This window comes from Haplochromis burtoni, unplaced genomic scaffold, assembly GCF_018398535.1.
Source record: "Haplochromis burtoni strain Fernald_Lab_line unplaced genomic scaffold, NCSU_Asbu1 Contig_821, whole genome shotgun sequence".
Lineage (NCBI taxonomy): Eukaryota > Metazoa > Chordata > Actinopteri > Cichliformes > Cichlidae > Haplochromis > Haplochromis burtoni.
The window spans coordinates 114,624-134,927 of NW_024583182.1; the positions used below are offsets into that span (position 1 = coordinate 114,624).

Consider the following 20,304-nt stretch of genomic DNA (forward strand, 5'->3'; position numbering starts at 1 on the left):
CACGCACGCACGCACGCACGCACACACACACACACACAAACGCTGAGTTGAGCATGCCTGTGTGTGTGTTTGTGATTAGTGTACATAGACCTGTTACAAACTGTTAACTAACAAAGTTTATCACATATCAACTCAGATGCTGACTGTAGTTCATTCAAACCTTCAGACATTTCAACCGCAGTTAAAAATACTTACCTGCATTAACAGACACATGAGGTCATTGGTAGCTCAAGCTCATGGGAAACAAAGTCTCTGTGATACCAGGTAAATCGTGTGATAGTTTTAATGTTTAGCTTCTTCTGTTTTATATTTTCAAATCAAGATTGAATCATAATTATGTTTACTTAAGAGAGCTGCTAGCTGTTTGCAGATACACAGGAAACCAACTATGACACTGTTGGTCAGCGTTAGCGGGTGCATTTCATGCTAATATTTCCTCTTGCAGAGACATCTTCCCACAGCAGCACCATTTACATACTTTAAGCAACACTGTTTAAAGAGTCTGTTAATACATTTTTGTCTGGAAAAATTTGTGCCACCATAATTTAGCATGTCAGAAATCTTGCTTTCTATATGTGTGATGGAAAAACTATCAATATCAGAAAGTGCACCAGAGAATACAAAAGAATAAGATGAGCTTGGCTTTAGGTCTGCCTTAAAAAATAATGTTTTTAATCCAAATTGAATTACTTTAAATCCATCATTCAATCACTAATGAACACTAAGTTATTAACCCTTACAATCTCTTGCCATACATTATCCAGCATCTTCAGGGACACTCATTAGTTCAGAACTGTCACCACAGCCGTCACCTACTGTTCTTTAAAAAGGATCATAGGTAATAGTTTTTTGTCTGTGAAATATTTAATACAAAATTAAGATTTTGGCATAATGATTTCTTTGTTATTATACTTTATACTCAGAACTCAATAGGGAGAATAAGTCATGCTTAATATCTATATTTACATGGACAAGGTAATGTGTTAGGAATGAAAGGCCACATGGTTTAATGGTAATTAGGCCACTGTTGTGAAGTCTGTTTCAAATCCACACAGTGGGCTGCTGGATGGCATTCTGTAAGAATCTGACGGTGCTCATCCTGTTCTTCCTTGCACAAAGATACAGATAGTCCTGCTGATGGGTTAAGGATGTCGTACAGCCCAGTCCAGCTCTCCTAGAGTAGCTGCCTGTCTACTGGAATCCCCTCCAGGCCCTTGAGACTGTGCTGGGAGACACAGCAAACCTCCTAGCAATGGCACATATTGATGTGCTATCCTTGATGAGTTGGACTATTTGTGCAGCCTCTGTAGTATCCAGATATTGCCACATACTACCAGTAATGAGACTGACCACAGTCAGATTCAAAACTAGTGAAAAACAGTCAGAAAAGGTGAGGAGGGAAAAATGGCCTCCACTGTAAAACCATACCTGTTTAACAAACAAACAAGCTTTTATTTTGTTACATACAGTATCATATGTAGTGAAATGTTCTTGTGTCCATGCTGGAGATGTAGCTGCGGCATTCCACTGCCTTTTTTTAAGCATGAAGGGTCTAGGCAGGACCCTTACTGGGTGGGACTGAACTTGCGACTCCTGCTCCAAAGATGTGTCATGTTACCACTACACTTTCCAGCTGTTTTGGGACTTGTCTCATTGTTGCCCCTCTACTGCATCTATTATTGATTGATTTCATCGACGCCAACGCTGAGTCTAATTAAAGGGTCGAGACATGGTGGTGTTAGACATTGCAACAGCCTATTGTGCACATGGTTGCAGAATTTTCACTGACACTAAAGTGCAGTCACTTCTTCTTCTTCTCTTCCCAACACTAAATTGATGTGTTTCTGGTCAACATTGTGTGAACAGGATTGTTTTCATGGTTCCTCTATAAGAGATGTGCTGCTGTGATAGACACACACTTTGAGTCTGCAAACTGGACAAACACTTTGCAACTGTTATTTTTGTGTGCCAGCTATATTTGAGGTCACACCAACAACGTAAAATTAGACGTGGGGCTTTTGTTCATGTCAGTTTCTCACAAACATACTGTGACACCAAAAGTGTAACAGAAAAAGCAGCACCTTTTCTCCTGCCGTTTGTGTTTCCACATTATTGCAATTATATTTGCCCAGTTAGATTTGAATATATGTGATTATATTGTCGAACACAAAAACCTATTACATTTTCATGCTTACTAAAATGTTTTTGTAATTGTCCTCTCAGACTCAGTTTTTTTTTTTTTTTTTTTAAATCACTCTACTCACATACAGCTTGCCTTGCATACTACGCAAGCTGCTGATAACAAATGGTGATCAGGAGGAAGAAGATGGCATCCGTCTATAGCGCATGCATCATTGACAGCTAGAGCCAGTGGCGGTCCTAGCCTGTTTGGCGCCCTGGGCGAACACACCCCCCGTGTTTGTTGTTTTGTTTTTATTTTGTTTTATTTTGCGAGTTGGTTATTAGATGCTGCTCCAGCCACCCTGAGACTCCCCCGCCGCCCGCCCTCTCCTTCCTGTGCCACAAGCAGCAGGCGCACCTCGCAAACGGAGGGCGCCCTTACTCCCAGCAAATGGGCGATAGAAAACCGATCGGTGCCTATGACATCCCCAAAATACGCTGGCCGATGTCGGGGCAGCATGAGTACCGTGATGCCCGATGCCCGTGATGCCGCCCCGGGCAACCGCCCATGTCGCCTGTATCAAAAACCGCTACTGGCTAGAGGAAGGGGCTGACAACAACTGTACCAGAGGCACTGATGCTCTGATCATCCCACTAAAGGAAAAGGCCCTAAGCAGCATATTCACAGAGGCAGGAGTCTACCTGCAGCCTGTGACAAGTTACCCTTGAAACAGTAGTGATGGGATTTCCGGCTCTTTTTAGAGAACCGGCTCTTTCGGCTCTGAACCGGCTCTTCTGGTTGTTTTGTTGCTTTAATTAATTTATTATTAACAATAATATAAAATTATGCACAAAAGGAATTACTAATGTTAAAAAAGTGGTTTTATTTATATATGTTTATATATAAATATAAACCTCTGTCAGTGTGCCCCAGGGTGGCTGTGGCTACAATGTAGCTTGCCATCACCAGTGTGTGAATGGGTGGATGACAGGTTGTGTAAAGTGCTTTGGGGTCCTTAGGGACTAGAAAAGTGCTATACAAATACAGGCCATTTACCATTTTTTTTTTATAAATATATGTGGTGGCCCCTAGAGACAAAGCATGTACAAACTCCAAAACACATTTCTAGTGTTAACTGAACTTCCAAAACAGAGCTACCTAGATCACTTAAATTACACAATTGAAAGCATATGTGTATTGTTTGTGTATTTATACACAGGCACTCATATATATTCAAATAATTTTAAAAAAAGTTCATTTACCTGTTACTACCACACACCAAATCCGGTCGTTGGTACTTGCTGGCTTGTGTAGCCACTAGGTAACAAAAGCTCAACACTGCGCCTGCATCCTGGAGCACTTCTGTTGTCTTTTGTACATGTTTTGGAGTTCGTACGTGCTTTGTCTCTAGGGGCCACCGTAAATATACTTTTATTTATTCACTCCACATAAAATGTAATAAATAAATCATATAATACAAAAACCAACTATTTACATTTCAACTTTTAACTATTTAAATTTTCACCTTTTAAACTAATTTAAAATGAAACAACACAAAACACTGCAAACCACAACACAATTAAATATAAATTGAAATAAAAAAAGAACATGCACATTCTCTGTCATATGGATCTGCATGAATAAACTTTCTGAATCCTTTGTCATCCGCAACTGAAAATAGTTGTGGATGATTACTATACCTTTCTAATGTGACGTTGTTGTCCCTGCCTCTCTCTCTCTCGCTCTCCCTCCCACTCTGTTCCTGTGCTACTGAGTGTAACTACCGCCCCTCCCCCTCTGCCCAGCGCAAAGCACAAGGCTAATAAGAATAAATTACACAGATTATGAAGATCTTACATGTAAAAACCACTGTACGTTCCTTAACAAAAACTTGTCCTAGATCAGTACTTTTTAAATAGATGTGATTAGTGACATGCAGACATTGATGCTGATTTATTTGTTTAATTGGAAAACTAAATCCAGCAAAGTCACAAATTGTACTCAGTAACCAGTTGTACCCAAACAACGATGGAGTCACAGAGCAGGGCAGGGTCACTCTGCCCCCTCCTGGAACAGTTGTGCTATTGCCACTCAATTTGGTTCAGCTGCTGTTCAGCTTTCAACAACGACACAACAAAGAAACCATCAGAACCAAACCAATTTACACAAATAGATTGAAATAAAAGTGGTAAATATTTGTATTTATACTTATTCAGTTACATGTGTAGGTATTTCAAAAAACTAATAAAGTTTGAACATGATGGGAAAAAAAGTATATTTTCCAAAGTGGCAAAAACTTTTCTAAATTCTTGGTATATACCTGGTCCACCTTATTCCCAGGCAAGCATCAGTCAAGTATCCTATTGTAAAGTGTCCTTGGGTGACCTGAAAGGCACTCATAAATAAAAATTTATTATTATTATTATTATTATTATTATTATTATTATTATTATTATTATTATAAGTAGTACTCAGTGTTGTGGAAGTATCAAGTCTCAAAGAAAGGTGCAGTAATACTACACTGCTGTGTACACCAAAATCACATATTTCAAAGTAAAACTCAATAAAACAACATTATTTATATCACTGTGCTTATATGAAAATTAAATAGATTAATCAATTAATTAATGCATTTATTTAAAAAAGTGCTACTGGAATAATAACATAAAATTGTTACAACTGCACACTTTGTTGCTTCAAATAGTGATCTGAAAAATGGTTCCCCATCACATGTTGGAAAATCCAAGACTTTTTCCTAAAGATCAAAAGAACAAAACCCAGTTAGCCTGAATGACGATAGGGGACCCAGGTCAATATTAACTCAGCAAAAGTCTCTGGATTTAACATAGCATAGCAGTAATTTACAGCTGGGAAGTTAATAGAGTTGAACCTGATGATCATGATCCTTCACCATGCAGATTGCATTCTGGTGTCTTACACCATCAGTAAGTGGCAGTGACACCAACTTATTTTAGCTTTAATTGCAGAAGAAGAAGAAAAAAAGAAGAAAGCGAAGAAGAGCTGTAAATGCAGTAGTTATTGTCTTCAGCGCCCTCTGCTGGGTCAGTAATGATCACATAAGAATGCATAAAAAGAAAACCCATCTGTTTGAAAGCAACAAATGTCAGCACACACTTTGTGTCATGCTTGATTGACAATGTTAATTACATTAAGACTGATAGAGGGAAAATAAGTTATTTAGTGTAAAAGTCTTGAACCACCTCTCATTTGTGTATATCGTGATAAGAAAATAGGTGCAGTGATTCACTTAAACATGTTCAAACATACAAAGTAATAGTGTATATAAGACAAAAACAGAGGTTTTAAAATTCTATCATTTTTTACCATCTTTTAGATACATTCAGTATTGGGGTTCCCCCTTTTCCTACAAACATACATCAGGAGTCAGGGGGGTTGTTGTGTCTAAGAAATTACTCAGTTACGATGAACACATTTTCAGACCCATGTACAATGCAGGAAGGTTCATAATTCTAATTTACATTTCCAGCACATGTTGTCCTTCATCACTTTTATTCTATGTAATCTCAGGGTATGATAGTATCTGTGTAACCCCCCTCTCGCCTCTCTAACATACTTTCTACAGTCTGCCAAAATCCCCCGCCAATTTTCTTGTCCTATGTTTATTCTCAGATCTTTTTTTCCATTTTGTCCATTTTTGTCTCCTATGATAGAAACCAAATCATGCGTGGCATAATGCAGACACCCAGAGTCTATTATAGATAAGATGTATTGTATAAGCTGTATAAGGGCTCTGAAGCTGTGGGATTTGGTTTCTTAACAGGACCCTGACCTGTGAAGGGAATATTTCTGTGGCAGCCTTGTTGCATTCTGTTTAAGAGTGTTCTTACTTTTCACAGGGTTTTATGGTAAAAATGGCCTGTATTTGTATAGCGCTTTTACTAGTCCCTATCGACCCCAAAGCGCTTTACACTACATCCAGTCATGCACACATTAACACACTGGTGATGGCAAGCTACATTGTAGCCACAGCCACCCTGGGGCGCACTGACAGAGGCGAGGCTGCCGGACACTGGCGCCACCGGGCCCTCTGACCACCACCAGTAGGCAACGGGTGAAGTGTCTTGCCCAAGGACACAACGACCGAGACTGTCAGAGCTCATTTGTTACTTTAATGGACTGCCTAATCTCCAAGAATCTGTGTAGATCTTAGGTTTAAAAGTTATGTGGTGACCATAAATATGCTGAAGAATGTCTCGCTTCCAGACTGTTTTCAGTTTTAATGCCAACTTTCAGAAATGTCAGTCTCACTCTTTTAGTGTGCTGATCTATGTATTTTTATCTGAAATGATTTTCTGTTTGAGGACCACATGTTTGATGGTTTTGAGCAGCATCATCCTACTTTCATGTTTCATTCTAAAAAACAATTTTACTTCAATTTCAGGTTGAAGCTGAAATGACAAAATAAATGTTCAGTTTAATGCACTTTTAGCAACTATATATTATTAAATATTGAATTAAATATGAACAGATTAAATTATTAAATAACAAACACTATATGTCATAAGTGCTAATATATGTGGAAAACTGGTATGCCACTCTGATCGAGTTCAGAGCTACAAAAGTAGATACTCATGTTAGTTTATGTGGGTTACCCACATGTTTATAAAAAGAAGACAAACTTACATAATTTGTAAAGGTTTACAGAAATTTACATTTTAAACATTATAGTTTTCACTAGTTTTGTTAACAGTGGGTTTTAACTAAATAAGCAGTCAAACGGACAGATGTGAGCAAATGCCAGAAAAGTTTTTTTTTTTCAATTTATTGTTTCCTCTCAGAGATTCATAAGATAATTCAAACCAGGTCATATGAAACAGACAGGCTTACATGACACTTTATACATTAAAAATGGTGTTATACCTTCAATGTTACAATGAGCTGTTTGTAATTATCCTCTTAAATCATCCAGTTTTTAAAAAAAAAAATAGTGGTCTTTACAGTGGAAGCTAATCAAAAGCTGTTTTCTTGTATGTGTGTCAGTGTTGAAGGTATACTTGCACATAAACCACTATATTGGACACTGATGTGTCTCTCCATACCCTACCACCCACTGGTTGTTTAATGCACTATAGATGTATGACGTGTTTCATTGTAATTATTGTTTTTTAACCCCTTCATGCATGAATTATGACAACCTCATTTAAGATTTGTTTCTTAAGTATTTTTATGCATCTTTTCATGCCTAAAGACGCATAAAAATACATAAGAAACAAATCCTGATTGAGGTTGTCATAATTCGTGCATGAGGGGGTTAAATAGGATGATTTGATATAATAATTGATAAAATAATTACATTTAAAATAAGGCACCCAAAAAATACCACAGACATGCAGAACTGCAGCTCGTCTAGTCTGATTTGATGCACTGTATTTGTGATCCACCTGAAATACAGTAAGAATAGTTTAAGAATGTCACAAATGAAATTCTTGAAATCCCAGAGTTCCCATTTATTACTTTGATGGTTCATCATTGTCATACTGTACCTGGTCCAGCATCTTCAGATCCTCTAACTGTCTCATAAACACAACGATCACCTGCAAGTTAATAACAGTTCAGTCAAAGTCACAATAATTAACATCTCCAAATGATCTAACATTGAATAATTCCTGAAGAATATAATATGACTGATGAAAGCAGGTAAACAGTGTTAGACCTGACCGTGGGAAAGAGCCGAGTACACATGCTGTTGATTTTCTTCCTGGATGATTGTTTCAGACTGTGTGAGCCTGAAATAATTAAAACATATTCTTATTAGTAGAATAAACGTATTTTTTAAAATTCCTGCTGTTAATGAGTTTCAGCAACTGTAACGTCTGTGTTGGAGACGGTGTGGAGCGTGGACCCACGTGCAAACATAAGGCCGAGCTGCATTGAAAAACAATACAGAAAACTGAAACACAAAACCTTGAACTGGGAAAGAGAAACCCGAGACCTGAAAAAAACAAAAACAAAAAAACTGGGACTTGGGAGGTAAGAAGAAAGAGGAGAACAGAGGACTAAATAGACACAGATAATGAGGGGATGGGAAACAGGAGGGAACACAGATATGAGAACATAACTGAGTCGATGTGACACATGGTACACAGGAGAGGCACAGCATCAAAACCTGAAGACTAGAAATCACAATCCTAAAGATAATTTATAGGGAGCTAGAAATACAGAAGCCTATACCATGAAACACACAAAATCAAAGAATATGGGCTAAAATGAAACAAACAAATAAAACGACACACCAGAAACACAAACACTGGGGCCCCAAACCCAGGACCATGACACCAACCTTTTGTGACACAGACCTGTAAAAAACAAAACAGAAAGTATTATGAGATTCGGAGATTAGGAGAACATTTTTAATAGTAGCATTAACAAGAAATCTTACCCTTTGACTTTATGCAGTAAAGCAGAAAGAGGAACAGTAGAGTGATCAATACACCAGTAAACAGCCCAACAATGAACATGAGAAGAGAAGACGTAGAGCTGCACTCTGAAATCACAAACAGTAATAATTACTTATATAAGCAGAACATGTATTCACAACCTCAGTCACTCTCCACATACCTGTTTCTTTTCTGTGTGAATCTTTGCTGCACTTCACTGTTTGAAATGCAGACTTCTCACTGACATAATTGGAAACTGTGCAGGTGAAATTGGTCTCTCCATCCTGCCTGATGATGTATTGTTGCCTGGGACCAGTTAGTGTTTGTTTTCCTACAGTCCACTTGTAGCTGACGTCACCAGTTGTGCTGCACTCCAGCAGAACTTTACATGATTCATTTGAGGAAATCCGGGTAGAACTGATTTTTATGTCAGGCTTAGCTATGGGCTCTAATGAGAAAACAGAAGGAGAGAGAGTCTGTGTCAGAGCTTAAAGTATATGTGGAGTTCTAAAAATGTATTATATAAAATATAAAATAATATATATAACTAACATTACAACAACAAATTCAGATAAGTACTTTTAACTGCTTTGCTAGTTGGTAACATCTGGTCTAAAAAAATGCAAAAAACAAAAAAGCTCAAAAACAAACCAAATTGCATAAACTAAATACTTTAAAGACAGTGAAATTAAATGGCATTAATAAGCTCAGACTTTTTTCTTCCAGTTAAAAGACGCACTGGAGCATTTTGCACAACCTTCAGATGCCTAATGGACGCATCACTAGCATCACAATAAAGGACATTGACAAGAATAAAGTCAAATCAAGAACAATGATGGGTTAGGGTTATGATGAGCAAAAACAAGTAGGATTTGCTATTTGAGCAAATATCTAAATGATTTCATCTTCATCTTAATTTTCAAGTTACTAAAAAATCTTGGAAAGACACAATAACAGATGTGCAGTAAAAAGAACAACAACAAAAATCTGAGGTTGATTAACCATTACAAACTGTTGCATTGTATTTCACACGGATTAGTATCAATAAACAGATATGTGAATATAAAGTTCAAAATATAAAATAAAGTCATTTAATTAGTATTTTACACAATAAGTATTCAACATTAACACATTAAGGTGACTGTGAAAGCACCGAAAACACAAGTTAATCAATAAAGTAATCAAGAGGAAAGAAAGTTTAAAAAAGAGCTACTGGGGTTTCTTTTCATTAGGATGCTTTTAGAATTAAAACAAACAAGCAAAAAAAAAAAAGTCTCTTACCATGAACTTGCAGAGTGATGCTGACTGAAGGCCTTTGCTTATCATTCACCTCTGAGACAAAAATGAAATCACCAGAATCTTGAAGAGTCAGTTTTCTCACTGTTAAAGTAAAGTCTATGAGGTTCAGCTCTGATCTGTCCTTAAATGGAGATTTCTCAAAAACACCCACATCTTTGTCTGCAGCTGTTATTCCTCCATATCTCCATGTTGCTGCAGTCACTCCTTCAGTTGGTAAGCCTGATGAAAGCTCCACAGTATCGCCAACGTTTTTATGAATGACGTGTTTTCCACTGGAAGCCTCCACATCTGAAATATATAGAAACATATCTTTGTGAAAGTCCACTGTTTGAGTTAGAAGTGAGTGAGTGAGAAAAAAACTGGCCAAACTGCCTATAACCTTATCCTCCAGTTATAGTATCGAAAATGCGTTTCTTAATGCAAAAACAAAAAAACACACAATTTAAAAAAGGAAAAAAGTATACTTATAGAATGAAAACAACAACTTATGTCAAATAACATTTATGATATAAATGACCTGGCATAACTAAAATTCAAATATGGCAAAAAATATTACACAACATGGCTCTACTAATGATTTTTTATGTTGCTACTTCTACATGGACAAAAAAAAAATAATAATCTTGTAACTTTTGGATAAATAGCACAACAAATGAATAAAAAAGAAACAACAAAAACCCACCATAGAAAATAAACAAATTGAAGTTATGGAAATTAAAACTTTCAGGAAGGGATTAGAAAAACATGTGTCTGTTAAACTCAATTGGTCATTAATAGCAGATACTTATAACAATATATACTTTAACAAAACAACAGTCTATGTGATGATCAAAGCTATAGTGTTTTGAAATAAGAAAAAAAATGGTGAAACCAAAGAATTCATGGGCAAAGGTTACAGCTGCCCTCTGTGCTGTGAGCTCATCACTTCTGGCCAGCGTTGCTTCCACTGGTGGAGATACTCAGGAAATGCTTCTGTTGCTAGTGTCATGTCTGACTCACACTTTTTTGATAGCACTATAATCAGCTACGTTGTCCTTTCTAGTGAATACATGTTGTATTTTTTCTTTTCTTTTTTTAAGATATTTTATTTTTATCTCTACTCTAAACAGAAGAGAAGCAACACTTAGATCCAGATGTCTGCAAAAACGCGTCCACACCCCCATTCCTGTCAAAACAATTACTGCATAGAAATGTACTGTATGAGAAGCAATATAAGCCTATAAGCATGTTTAAAAGTATATCGTACAACAAACACTGAAAAAAAAATCAGGAAGTAACAGCAGAAGAAGGGGCGATCAGTCCTTTAGTTCCTTTAATTAGATTATAAAAATTAACATGTTATGCTTTAAAGCCACCACTGCATTTAGAAACTCAACAACAAAAATACACTCCAAGGCTCTTCCCAGGAAGACACATCACTTCTCTTCCACTTTGCAAGAGAAGTGCTCCTGACCTCCAGGTACTCTTGTTTGCCTCATTTTAGAGTTAATGAGGCAAACAAATACAACACGGCACAGAGATCTGAAAGCACAGGTGTACTTACAGTAGAGGCAGACCCAGAGCAGCAGCACAATGCTGTGCATGAAGTAGCTACGATAGCAAAACCGACCACCAACCATCGCTGTTGAAAGAGGAACGACGTCTGTTTCCTTCTGTCAAACGGTGCTTTCACATGTTAGCACAGAAAAAACAACTGAGAGTGTTGATTGGGGGAGGTTTCTATTAACACAGAAACAGAAAAATCTGTCATTTACTTTATCAGATGTGAAAGTAACAGAGTTTAGAGTCACTATCTATTAACAATTCAGCAGGAAGCATGAAGCACCAGTGACTGCTGAATATCCAACAGCACAGCTTTGTATATACTGCATGTACATACTGAGAATCACAGTGTGCAAAAGTGGATGAGATTAGATAAGATAAGAGGGATAAAAATGAATCGGATGGACAAGTGTGTGTGAATATCCTTTCCCCTGAAACAAGGGCACGTTTGTGCATGGAGAATAACAAGAAAACATGCATGTTTTCTTGTTTTCTGCAGTCTGTGTCTGTGCTTGCATGATGAGGCTTTTAATAGTGTAGGTTGTGGTTTGTGTGGGGACTTAACACAGGAAGAAGTAAACTATCCATCAGCCTGCTCAAGACACATTTTAAAGATGATGGTCTAACTGTGCTGACCTGCTGATCTGACTATCTGCAGCTAAATTACCAAAACTTAAATTTAAAATGCAGGAACTCCTCTGTGCAAAAGCTATGCTATTTGTTCTACCAGGAATATATATTGTTAGGTCTGTGTCACCAACAAATTACAAAAAGAAAATACAAACCAGTAAATAAGCTTCCTGGGGCTTTAGCTTTAATTATTAATCATTTTAATAATCCTATTGCGCTTTTTCTTAATTTGTTCTACTAACTACAGACACACCAGAAGACAAATGGCGATCAGGAGGAACAAGAGACTGCCCACAGCATGCATCACTAACAGATAGAGGAAGTGGTTCACAACAACAGCATAAATATACCTGAGGCACAGAGGCTGTGTCCATGATACCAAAAGACACATAAGCAGCATATCATCAGAGGGAGGAGTCTGCCTGCCTGTTAGAGGGATGGGTTATATTGAAGAGTAAATGTATAAAATGGGGTAAGGACCCGATGCAGGATTCAGAATAAAGTGACAAACTGTAATCGTTTCATTTTATGTTCTTATTTTTTTTATTTTTTTTTTATTAAATTTTAATTTTATTTATTCCTTCTTTTTCAACTTTTCAAGAGGCTAAAGCGTGCCTGGACTATTGAAACTTCCACCAAGCAGGTCCCACATTGCCCCCTGGTGGTTTGACTGTCCTTTCTCATGTCAGTATATTTCTGGGTTTTCCTGTTGAACACATTCATGGTAATCATATTTTTTGTCTCTTTCTGGGAAAATGCAACTACATTTACTATGACAGGTATTTCACCTTCTTTTATTCATCTTTAAAATGACCACATTTTTTCTTCTGAACCAGTTCAAGTTAGTAATTGTTTCCTAACAGCCATCTTGGATTCAAGTGATGGTTTTAAAATGTTTCTGAACAAAACCCTGCACACATTTCTTTTTTCTTGGTATCAGTTTTGCTTAAGGTTTATGTATTGTTAATATTAATGCATAAACAAATACATGAGTACCTAAACTTTGGTTCTGCAAAGTTTGGCATCATGTTGTTTGTACAGCTGAATGCATTTCATTTATCTTCTTGTGGGTGTCTCCTGGTTCATTTTACATTCTCAGATAACATGATTAAATAGCATCAGTGTCAATGAATTATCAAGTCTCAAAGAAAAGTACAGAAATTCTGCACTTCAGATCCAGTACTGTGGTAACTGGCTTCAGATAAGTTGAAATAACACTCCTCTGTGCTGTGCTTAATCAGTCAATTAATGTATTTATTAAATAAAGTGCTACTGGACTAATAGCAAGAAGTCATTATTTTACACTATTTGTTGTTTCAAATACAGATGTGAAAAGTGTTTAAACATCACATGTCACAAAATCCTTTTTAAAAAAAAAAAAAATTAAAAACAAAACAAAACAAATAACAGTTTCCCGGTGATGTTTGAATCCCTGTCTAACATGGCTAAATCTCTTCCTTCTCCTTCCTTTCCAGCTGAACGTGGCTCCTTTAGATCAGATCGCTGTGATTCATCATCTTCTATGCCCTGCTGGTTTTGCTGTTTGCTTTCTGTGAGTAGGTTTGGCTTCAATTTCTGTGAAGTAGAAATAAAATTAAACTAAAAAACAAACACAATAAAAGTTAAGAAAACAAGAAAGGTGTTGCCACAGCATATATGATGAAAAATAATAAAATAATTCTCCAGGAAAATCAACAGCCTAGCAGAATATGTGCCACATTGTTAAACACTTTAATGTTAAAATGTGGCTGCATTATAAATGACACCAGTTGACAATCTGATGAGACAGCATGGCATATTTATTTTTTATAGGACTGATGTTGATGAAAATCTTCAGGCAAGACTCCAGCTGTGACACAAGTTTGTATTTGTATTTGTTAAAGGTAAATATCTGCCAGGGTGTTATTGTATTTGCTCTTTCATACATGTTTGAAAAAAGTTTGAAGTAATTTGATTAGAAACATTGATGCAAAGCTGGATAATATTCAGAAGAGTGAGTGATCTAGAGTTGCATAGATTCAGCAAGGTTTTTTCCCCATTTTGCAGAGATTTTGCTTTTTTATTAATATGACAGCATCACACAGTTGCTGTAGATTTTTCAGCTCAACCACATCCCAAAGTAGTCTAGTACTACGTGCTAAATCTAAGTAGTGTATACATGTAGCTGATGCGTTTAGTTATGTGGACACAAGACTGATGGTATGTATTTGCTGCAACGAGACCTCTTTCTCAAATATTTATTTATGTTTCTTGTAATTGAAGGGCAGTTTCATTGCTGCTACTCACAGCGTTCTACTGGTTTTCATATATATGTTTGAAAACGTAGTAATTTAATTGTAAGTAATTTGACAGAAGACAGAAATGAAATGCTCGGCAGTAGTCAGGAAAGTGAGTTGTGACTAACAAAGTACAAAACGTTTTGATGAGGTGTTACGTTCCGATAAGAAATGCATTGATGCAATACAAAATATCTTCAGCAGTGAAGTAAGCATAGAAAGACCTGTGTGCACAAAAACAATGGGGAAGTCTAATGTGGGTAGGGAAAATACATTACCTAAGTGCAGTACTGTCATTGTCCTGAGTCTGACGAGTCAGTGTTTTGTGTTTCCTTATATTTTTGTATGTGCTTGTTTGTTCTGTTTTATCCTTTAAGGTTTGCCATTTGTTAGGGTTTTGTTCTGTGCCTGCCTTCTCCCACGTCTCTGTGTTCCCTCTGTCTGTCTGTCTATGGCAGGGGTGGGCAACTCCAGGCCTCGAAGGCCAGTGTCCCTGCAGGTTTTAGATGTGTCCTTGAACCAACACAGCTGATTTAAATGGCTAAATTAGCTCCTGAAGTTCTCCAGAGGCCTGGTAACAAACTAATCATGTGATTCAGGTGTGTTGACCCAAGGTGAGATCTAAAACCTGCAGGACACGAGCCCTTGGGGCCTGGAATTGCCCACCCCTGGTCTATGGTGTCACACGGTCTGCTTGTGAATCTGTCTGTTTAGCTCAGTGTCTTGTCAAGTTCTTTGTGTCTGCGAATTTCCTGTTTTATTCTGAAAGTCTCTTTCTCATGTGAGTGTGTTTAGGTTACGTTTCTCCTGTCCCGTCAGCTCTGATTTCTCCCAGGTGTGTTGCCCTCCTGTCTCTCATCCCCTTGATTACTGCTGTGTGTATTTAAGCCCTGTGTGTTCTCCTGCCTGTTGCTGGTTCGTCTGCGTTCATGTCCTCTGGCTCCCTGAGTGATTTCCCTGCGTGATTTCCCTGCGTCTCTCTGTTCCTCTCCACGTTCGGTTATCACTTCAGGTTTGCTTTTTAGTTTTCCCAGTTTAGGTTCTCTGTTCTGTTTCTTGCCTCCCCTCCCTTAATAAAGTCTCCTCACTTCAGAAGTACCTGCGTTTTGGGTCCTTAAATAATTCCACACGGCTCGCCTCGACAGCCGTGACAAGTACTGCAGAACCTCATATCACCTCATATCATTGTCATACTGTACCTGGTCCAGCATCTTCACGGCCTCTCATTGTCTCATAAACACAACGATCACCTGCAAGTTAGCAACAGTTGAGTCAAAAATCATAATAAAGTGTAAATGGTCTAACATTTAATCATTCTTTAACAGTGTAATGTGACTGATTTAACAGTGTTAGACCTGACCGTGGGAAAGAGCCGAGTACACATGTTGCTGACTTTCCTCCTGGTTGATAGTTTCAGACTGTGTGAGCCTGGAATTATTCAAATACATTAATATTCATGCAATAAAAGCATGTTGTTATTATCAGTAGAACAAAAGTATTTTTGTACATTACTGCTGTTAATTAGTTGCACTAACCTGTTGCAACACAGATCTGTAAAAAAATAGATAAATAATAATTTTGCATATTATTTGCATTTGTATATTAAAAACATATTTTACTAATGAACATGATAAGAGAAGAAGAACTTAACCTTGCAATAATAAACAGTAATCATAGTTTCTTACCTGCATGTCTTTTATTGCAGAGACAAACACCCACAGCTGCACTGAATATAATGACAAGTATCAAACAGCCACCAGCTACACCCAGGAAAAGGAACACGTGTTTTTCTGAAAATTATCACATTGTTCGTTAACAGCAGCCCATAATTAAATAAAAATATCAGCATATCATCAGCATAATATAAATACATCAGCTCTCTTCCACAGTTTCTACCACATCATTGCTGATCTTTATTATAAGCATATAAAGAAACATCAAAAGAAAGAAAGAGTAAATATGTACACTGCACTTACCTGGTTCTTGTTGTTCACTGTTGCTGCACTTCACTGTTTGAAATGCAGACTTCTCACTGACATGATTGGAAACTGTGCAGGTGAAATTGGTCTCTCCATCCTGCTCCCTGATGATGTATTGTTGCCTGGGACCAGTTAGTGTTTGTTTTCCTACAGTCCACTTGTAGCTGACATCACCAGTTGTGCTGCACTCCAGCAGAACTTTACATGATTCATTTGAGGAAATCCAGGTAGAACTGATTTTTATGACAGGCTGTTTAGTTATGGCCTCTAATGAGAAAAAAAGAGGACAGAGGGAGACAGTGATAAGTAGTTTAGCAGGACAATAGTCTTTTCCTACATGATTCCATATATATTGCTTCATATATTTCATGTCTTCAGTATGTATCTTATGGTCACAATTTTTTAGCCATCCTGATAACCTTCTCCCACCAACGATGTCGAGATCCAACTTTATTAGATCCGAAATCAAGGCACTCAAAAAGACTAGAATTCTTGGAACAGAGTTTAATACACTGAATCATATGAACAGCAGGAAAAATACATGCATACATTTAGCAAGAGAGTTACATAGCAGAAAGCAAGCAAAGCAAAACTCTGGGGTGTACAGCCTTAGGCACAGACAGCAGAGTAACACAGAGATGGAGAAGTAGCAGTAGTAAAAAAAAGTGCTGGAGTGTCATCTGTATCCCCATCCCTTGCTGCTGGATAACTTTCCCACCCGTCCTCCAGCCAAACACAGCTGCAGGGTCAGGTAGCAGCCAAGGTCCTGGCCAGTGGCCAGTCAGGACTCTGGCTACCCTTTGGCTTTGGCTTATCACAATAGGTCACAGGTGTCAAACTCCAGGCCTCGAGGGCGGGTGTCCTGCAGGTTTTAGATGTGTCCTTGATTCAACACAGCTGATTTAAATGGCTAAATGACATCCTCAACATATCTTGAAGTTCTGCAGTGGCCTAATGAACTAATCATGTGATTCAGGTGTGTTGACAGAGTCCCCTCGAGGCCTGCAGTTCGGCACCCCTGCAATAGGTCGTGACACGGTAAAACATCGCACATTAATCCTAATTATTAAATCTTACACAGTGAGTGGCACAATCTTTTAATATAGAATCTTATAACTACATTAAAAACTTAAGTGTAGATTCATAGTGTGTGTGTGTGTGTGTGTGTCTGTGTGTGTGTGTGTGTGTGTGTGTGATTATATCGTATGATACTGAAATCGTGATGTTTTCAGGATCTCTGTTTAGTGTTACTGTTTTGGTTGTGCTGCATGAAAGACTTGGGGGAGGTTAGTTACCGGAGCTGGAGAGTGAGTTATTCAGGAGAACTCTCCCCTTACATTAACTGCCCTGTTACTGTACCATCTTAATAAACCATGTGCTTAAGACTCTACGTGAAAGTTGAAATATATATGTTCAGTACAGATACATATATAGTGTATATAGTTATATAGAGTCACACATAAATCCACCACAATCTACAATGTAATAATAATATTACATATAAATTTATATTTATATAGTATCTTACCATGAACTTGCAGAGTGATGATGACTAAATCCCTCTGTTTTTCTTTTGTTGCTGAGACAAAAATGAAATCACCAGAATCTTGAAGAGTCAATTTCCTCACTGTTAAAGTAAAGTTTTCCAGGTTTAGCTCTGATCTGTCCTTAAATGGAGATCTTTTAGAAACACCCATATTGTTTTCAATGACTTTGTCTGCAATTATTATTTCTCCATATTTCCATGTTGCCGCAGTCACCCCTTCAGTTGGTAAGCCTGATGAAAGCTCCACAGTATCTCCAACTTTTTTATAAATAACATGTTTTCCACTGGAAGTCTCCACATCTGAAAAAATAAAAATAAATACCAAGTATAATATTTATGAAAAGTAAGTGAAGAAAAACCAAGACCAAATTGCCCCCAACCTTATTCTTTTGTCTAAAAATGCTAAAATACCAGATTTGGATAATTTTAAAAAAATGTATCACAGAATGAGGAAAATATGTCAGGTGACTAAAATTTAAACAGGTAACTGAATAATATGCCACCAATAACATTAATTTTATGTAGCTGTTACTAGATGGAAAAACAATAATAATGGAAAAACACAGAATTATTAAAAAAATGTTGCTGTTAAAAAGTAAGTGTTCGTTAAAAGCGGTTACAATATTAAATACAATACCTTTGATTAGTAGTTTAGCAGCATTTTGTAATGTTTACGCTCAATGGAAGAAAAGCAACACTTGGATCCACTCATATATTTCTGTTAAATTTCTAGAATGTCCAACTCTCTCCATTACTATCAAAGGAAGTTATATATGCATACAGTTATAAATATGTGGTAAAGCATACCATAAAACCAGCACTTAAAAATATACAAGAAGCAAGAGAAAGATAAAGAATTATAAATCCTGAAGTTGGTTTGATTTGATTTTCAAACAGAAGCGGCAGGATCTCTGTTGATGTAGCAAAGATGCAAAACCACTTGTAAGTGCAAGTGGATGAAAGTTATAAATACTCAAGCAGAGAGAACAGACCTGTAACAAATGTTGAGCATGTTGAACGTGTAACTTTTTTAATTAAGAGAAAACTTTGACCTTCAGAATAATTAGGGGTTGATAACATGACATTCTTTAAATATTTCTTTAATATTGATGCACATGTTATTATTATAGCTTTAACCCCCACTGAATTTAGTAATACTGCATTTGGAAACACACATGAGAAATACAGTGCAAGCCTCTTCTAAGGAAGACACGCCACTTCTCAAAAGCAGAAGCACTTTTGACCTACACACTCTACCCTAACCATGTATCACAGTTAAATACAAGTTTTACAAAATACACGCGTCACAAAGATCTGAAAGCACAGGTGTACTTACAATGGAGGCAGACCCAGAGAAGCAGCATAATGCTGTGTATGAAGTAGCTACGATAACAAAGTCGACCCCCAACCATCGCTGTGGGGAGAGGAACGACGTCTGTTTCCTATTCTCATATATCAAGCTCTGCCTTCACAAGGAAGCACAGAAAAAAATAAATAACCGAGAGCGGGTGAGGTTTCAGTCTAAATAGAAGCAGAAGAAACGGTCATAAGCTGGCCTGATGTACACAGATCAGCTATAAAATATTAAAACAAAAAGTTAAACAAAAAATATTTTTAGCATATAGCATTGCCTGTTTTTACTATGTCACAGAAAGCGGCCTAAATGTTCAGGACCACTACAAAATGCTACTTACATCTAATAGCAATCCTTGGCCCCAATTACTAGTCAGTCCAACTCTGCATTAACATTACAGTTCCTGTGTTTACTGGTACAAGCAGCTGTGTCGGAGGTCAGAGTTTCTATCTAATTGTATTTCAGCAGGAATGACATTTATGTGAGTGCTGGGCCAAGCTTCATTCACTATTCACTCCTGCATGTCCGACATAGAGGGCAGTATGGATCCAGTAGATTAACCCATCAAGTTTGCCAAGTGAGCGTGTTTATTAGTTTGAATTGGACTTAAACATTTAAAAAAACACCAACTTTGCTCTGTAATGCAAGAGGAATCATCAAGCACTGGCTACAGCTGACATGTTTCATATCATTCCTATTTTTTATTTTTTTTTACAGGAAGTGATTTTGGTCTAAAGTGATACTAGTGAAACTTTGTCCAGTATATCAGTAAACGTTTAAAAAGCCCTGCTAAGCATTGCTTTCTCATTCTCAATATGTAAAGGAAAGCAATGCATATTTTCTTGTTATGTCTGCAGTGTTTCTGATCTTGCTTGCATGATAAGGCTTTTAATAGCACAAAGCTTAACCAGACTTTGTGGCTTGGGTGGGGACTTGGTATACAAGGAAGTAAACGACAAACAAACAACATTATTTCTATGCAGCGTGCTCAGAACAGAAATGACATGATATTGCTGAAGTTATTGTTTTAAAAATAAGATTAGGACTATTTGTGTATAATACACTCAACAAAAATATAAACGCAACACCTTTGTTACTGCTCCCATTCCCCATGGGATGGACGTAGAGACCTAAAAT

The 20,304-nt window shown here is 37.2% G+C and overlaps 2 protein-coding genes across 2 annotated transcripts; both read right to left on the reverse strand.

Annotated features, from left to right (window-relative positions):
* Nucleotides 1-7,347: 7,347 nt before the first annotated feature.
* Nucleotides 7,348-11,536, reverse strand: LOC102289799. Its single transcript, XM_005950635.3, has 8 exons — nucleotides 11,384-11,536; nucleotides 9,823-10,128; nucleotides 8,723-8,989; nucleotides 8,544-8,648; nucleotides 8,445-8,460; nucleotides 7,823-7,890; nucleotides 7,648-7,698; nucleotides 7,348-7,545 (listed from the first exon to the last, which is right to left on the reverse strand). Exons 1-8 carry the CDS (start codon nucleotides 11,457-11,459, stop codon nucleotides 7,511-7,513), a joined length of 924 nt encoding a protein of 307 aa, XP_005950697.1. The 5' UTR covers nucleotides 11,460-11,536; the 3' UTR covers nucleotides 7,348-7,510.
* A 658-nt stretch (nucleotides 11,537-12,194) lies between these two features.
* Nucleotides 12,195-20,213, reverse strand: LOC121812778. The gene is made up of 8 exons (XM_042215773.1): nucleotides 19,150-20,213; nucleotides 17,796-18,113; nucleotides 16,265-16,534; nucleotides 15,974-16,078; nucleotides 15,824-15,839; nucleotides 15,649-15,716; nucleotides 15,488-15,538; nucleotides 12,195-13,587 (listed from the first exon to the last, which is right to left on the reverse strand). Exons 1-8 carry the CDS (start codon nucleotides 19,223-19,225, stop codon nucleotides 13,526-13,528), a joined length of 966 nt encoding a protein of 321 aa, XP_042071707.1. The 5' UTR covers nucleotides 19,226-20,213; the 3' UTR covers nucleotides 12,195-13,525.
* Between the last annotated feature and the right edge of the window lie 91 nt (nucleotides 20,214-20,304).

Bases quoted from the DNA above. Each gene is read 5' to 3' on its own strand.
- LOC102289799 (XM_005950635.3), bottom strand. From the start codon at position 11,459: ATGGTTGGTGGTCGGTTTTGCTATCGTAGCTACTTCATGCACAGCATT. The intron at 10,129-11,383 runs GTAAGTACACCT...TATATATTTCAG, and splicing joins GCTCTGGGTCTGCCTCTACT to ATGTGGAGGCTTCCAGTGGA. The intron at 8,649-8,722 runs GTATGTGGAGAG...TTGTGATTTCAG, and splicing joins TTCACACAGAAAAGAAACAG to AGTGCAGCTCTACGTCTTCT.
- LOC121812778 (XM_042215773.1), bottom strand. From the start codon at position 19,225: ATGGTTGGGGGTCGACTTTGTTATCGTAGCTACTTCATACACAGCATT. The intron at 18,114-19,149 runs GTAAGTACACCT...TTATTTTTTCAG, and splicing joins TCTCTGGGTCTGCCTCCATT to ATGTGGAGACTTCCAGTGGA. The intron at 16,079-16,264 runs GTAAGTGCAGTG...GATAATTTTCAG, and splicing joins CAGTGAACAACAAGAACCAG to AAAAACACGTGTTCCTTTTC.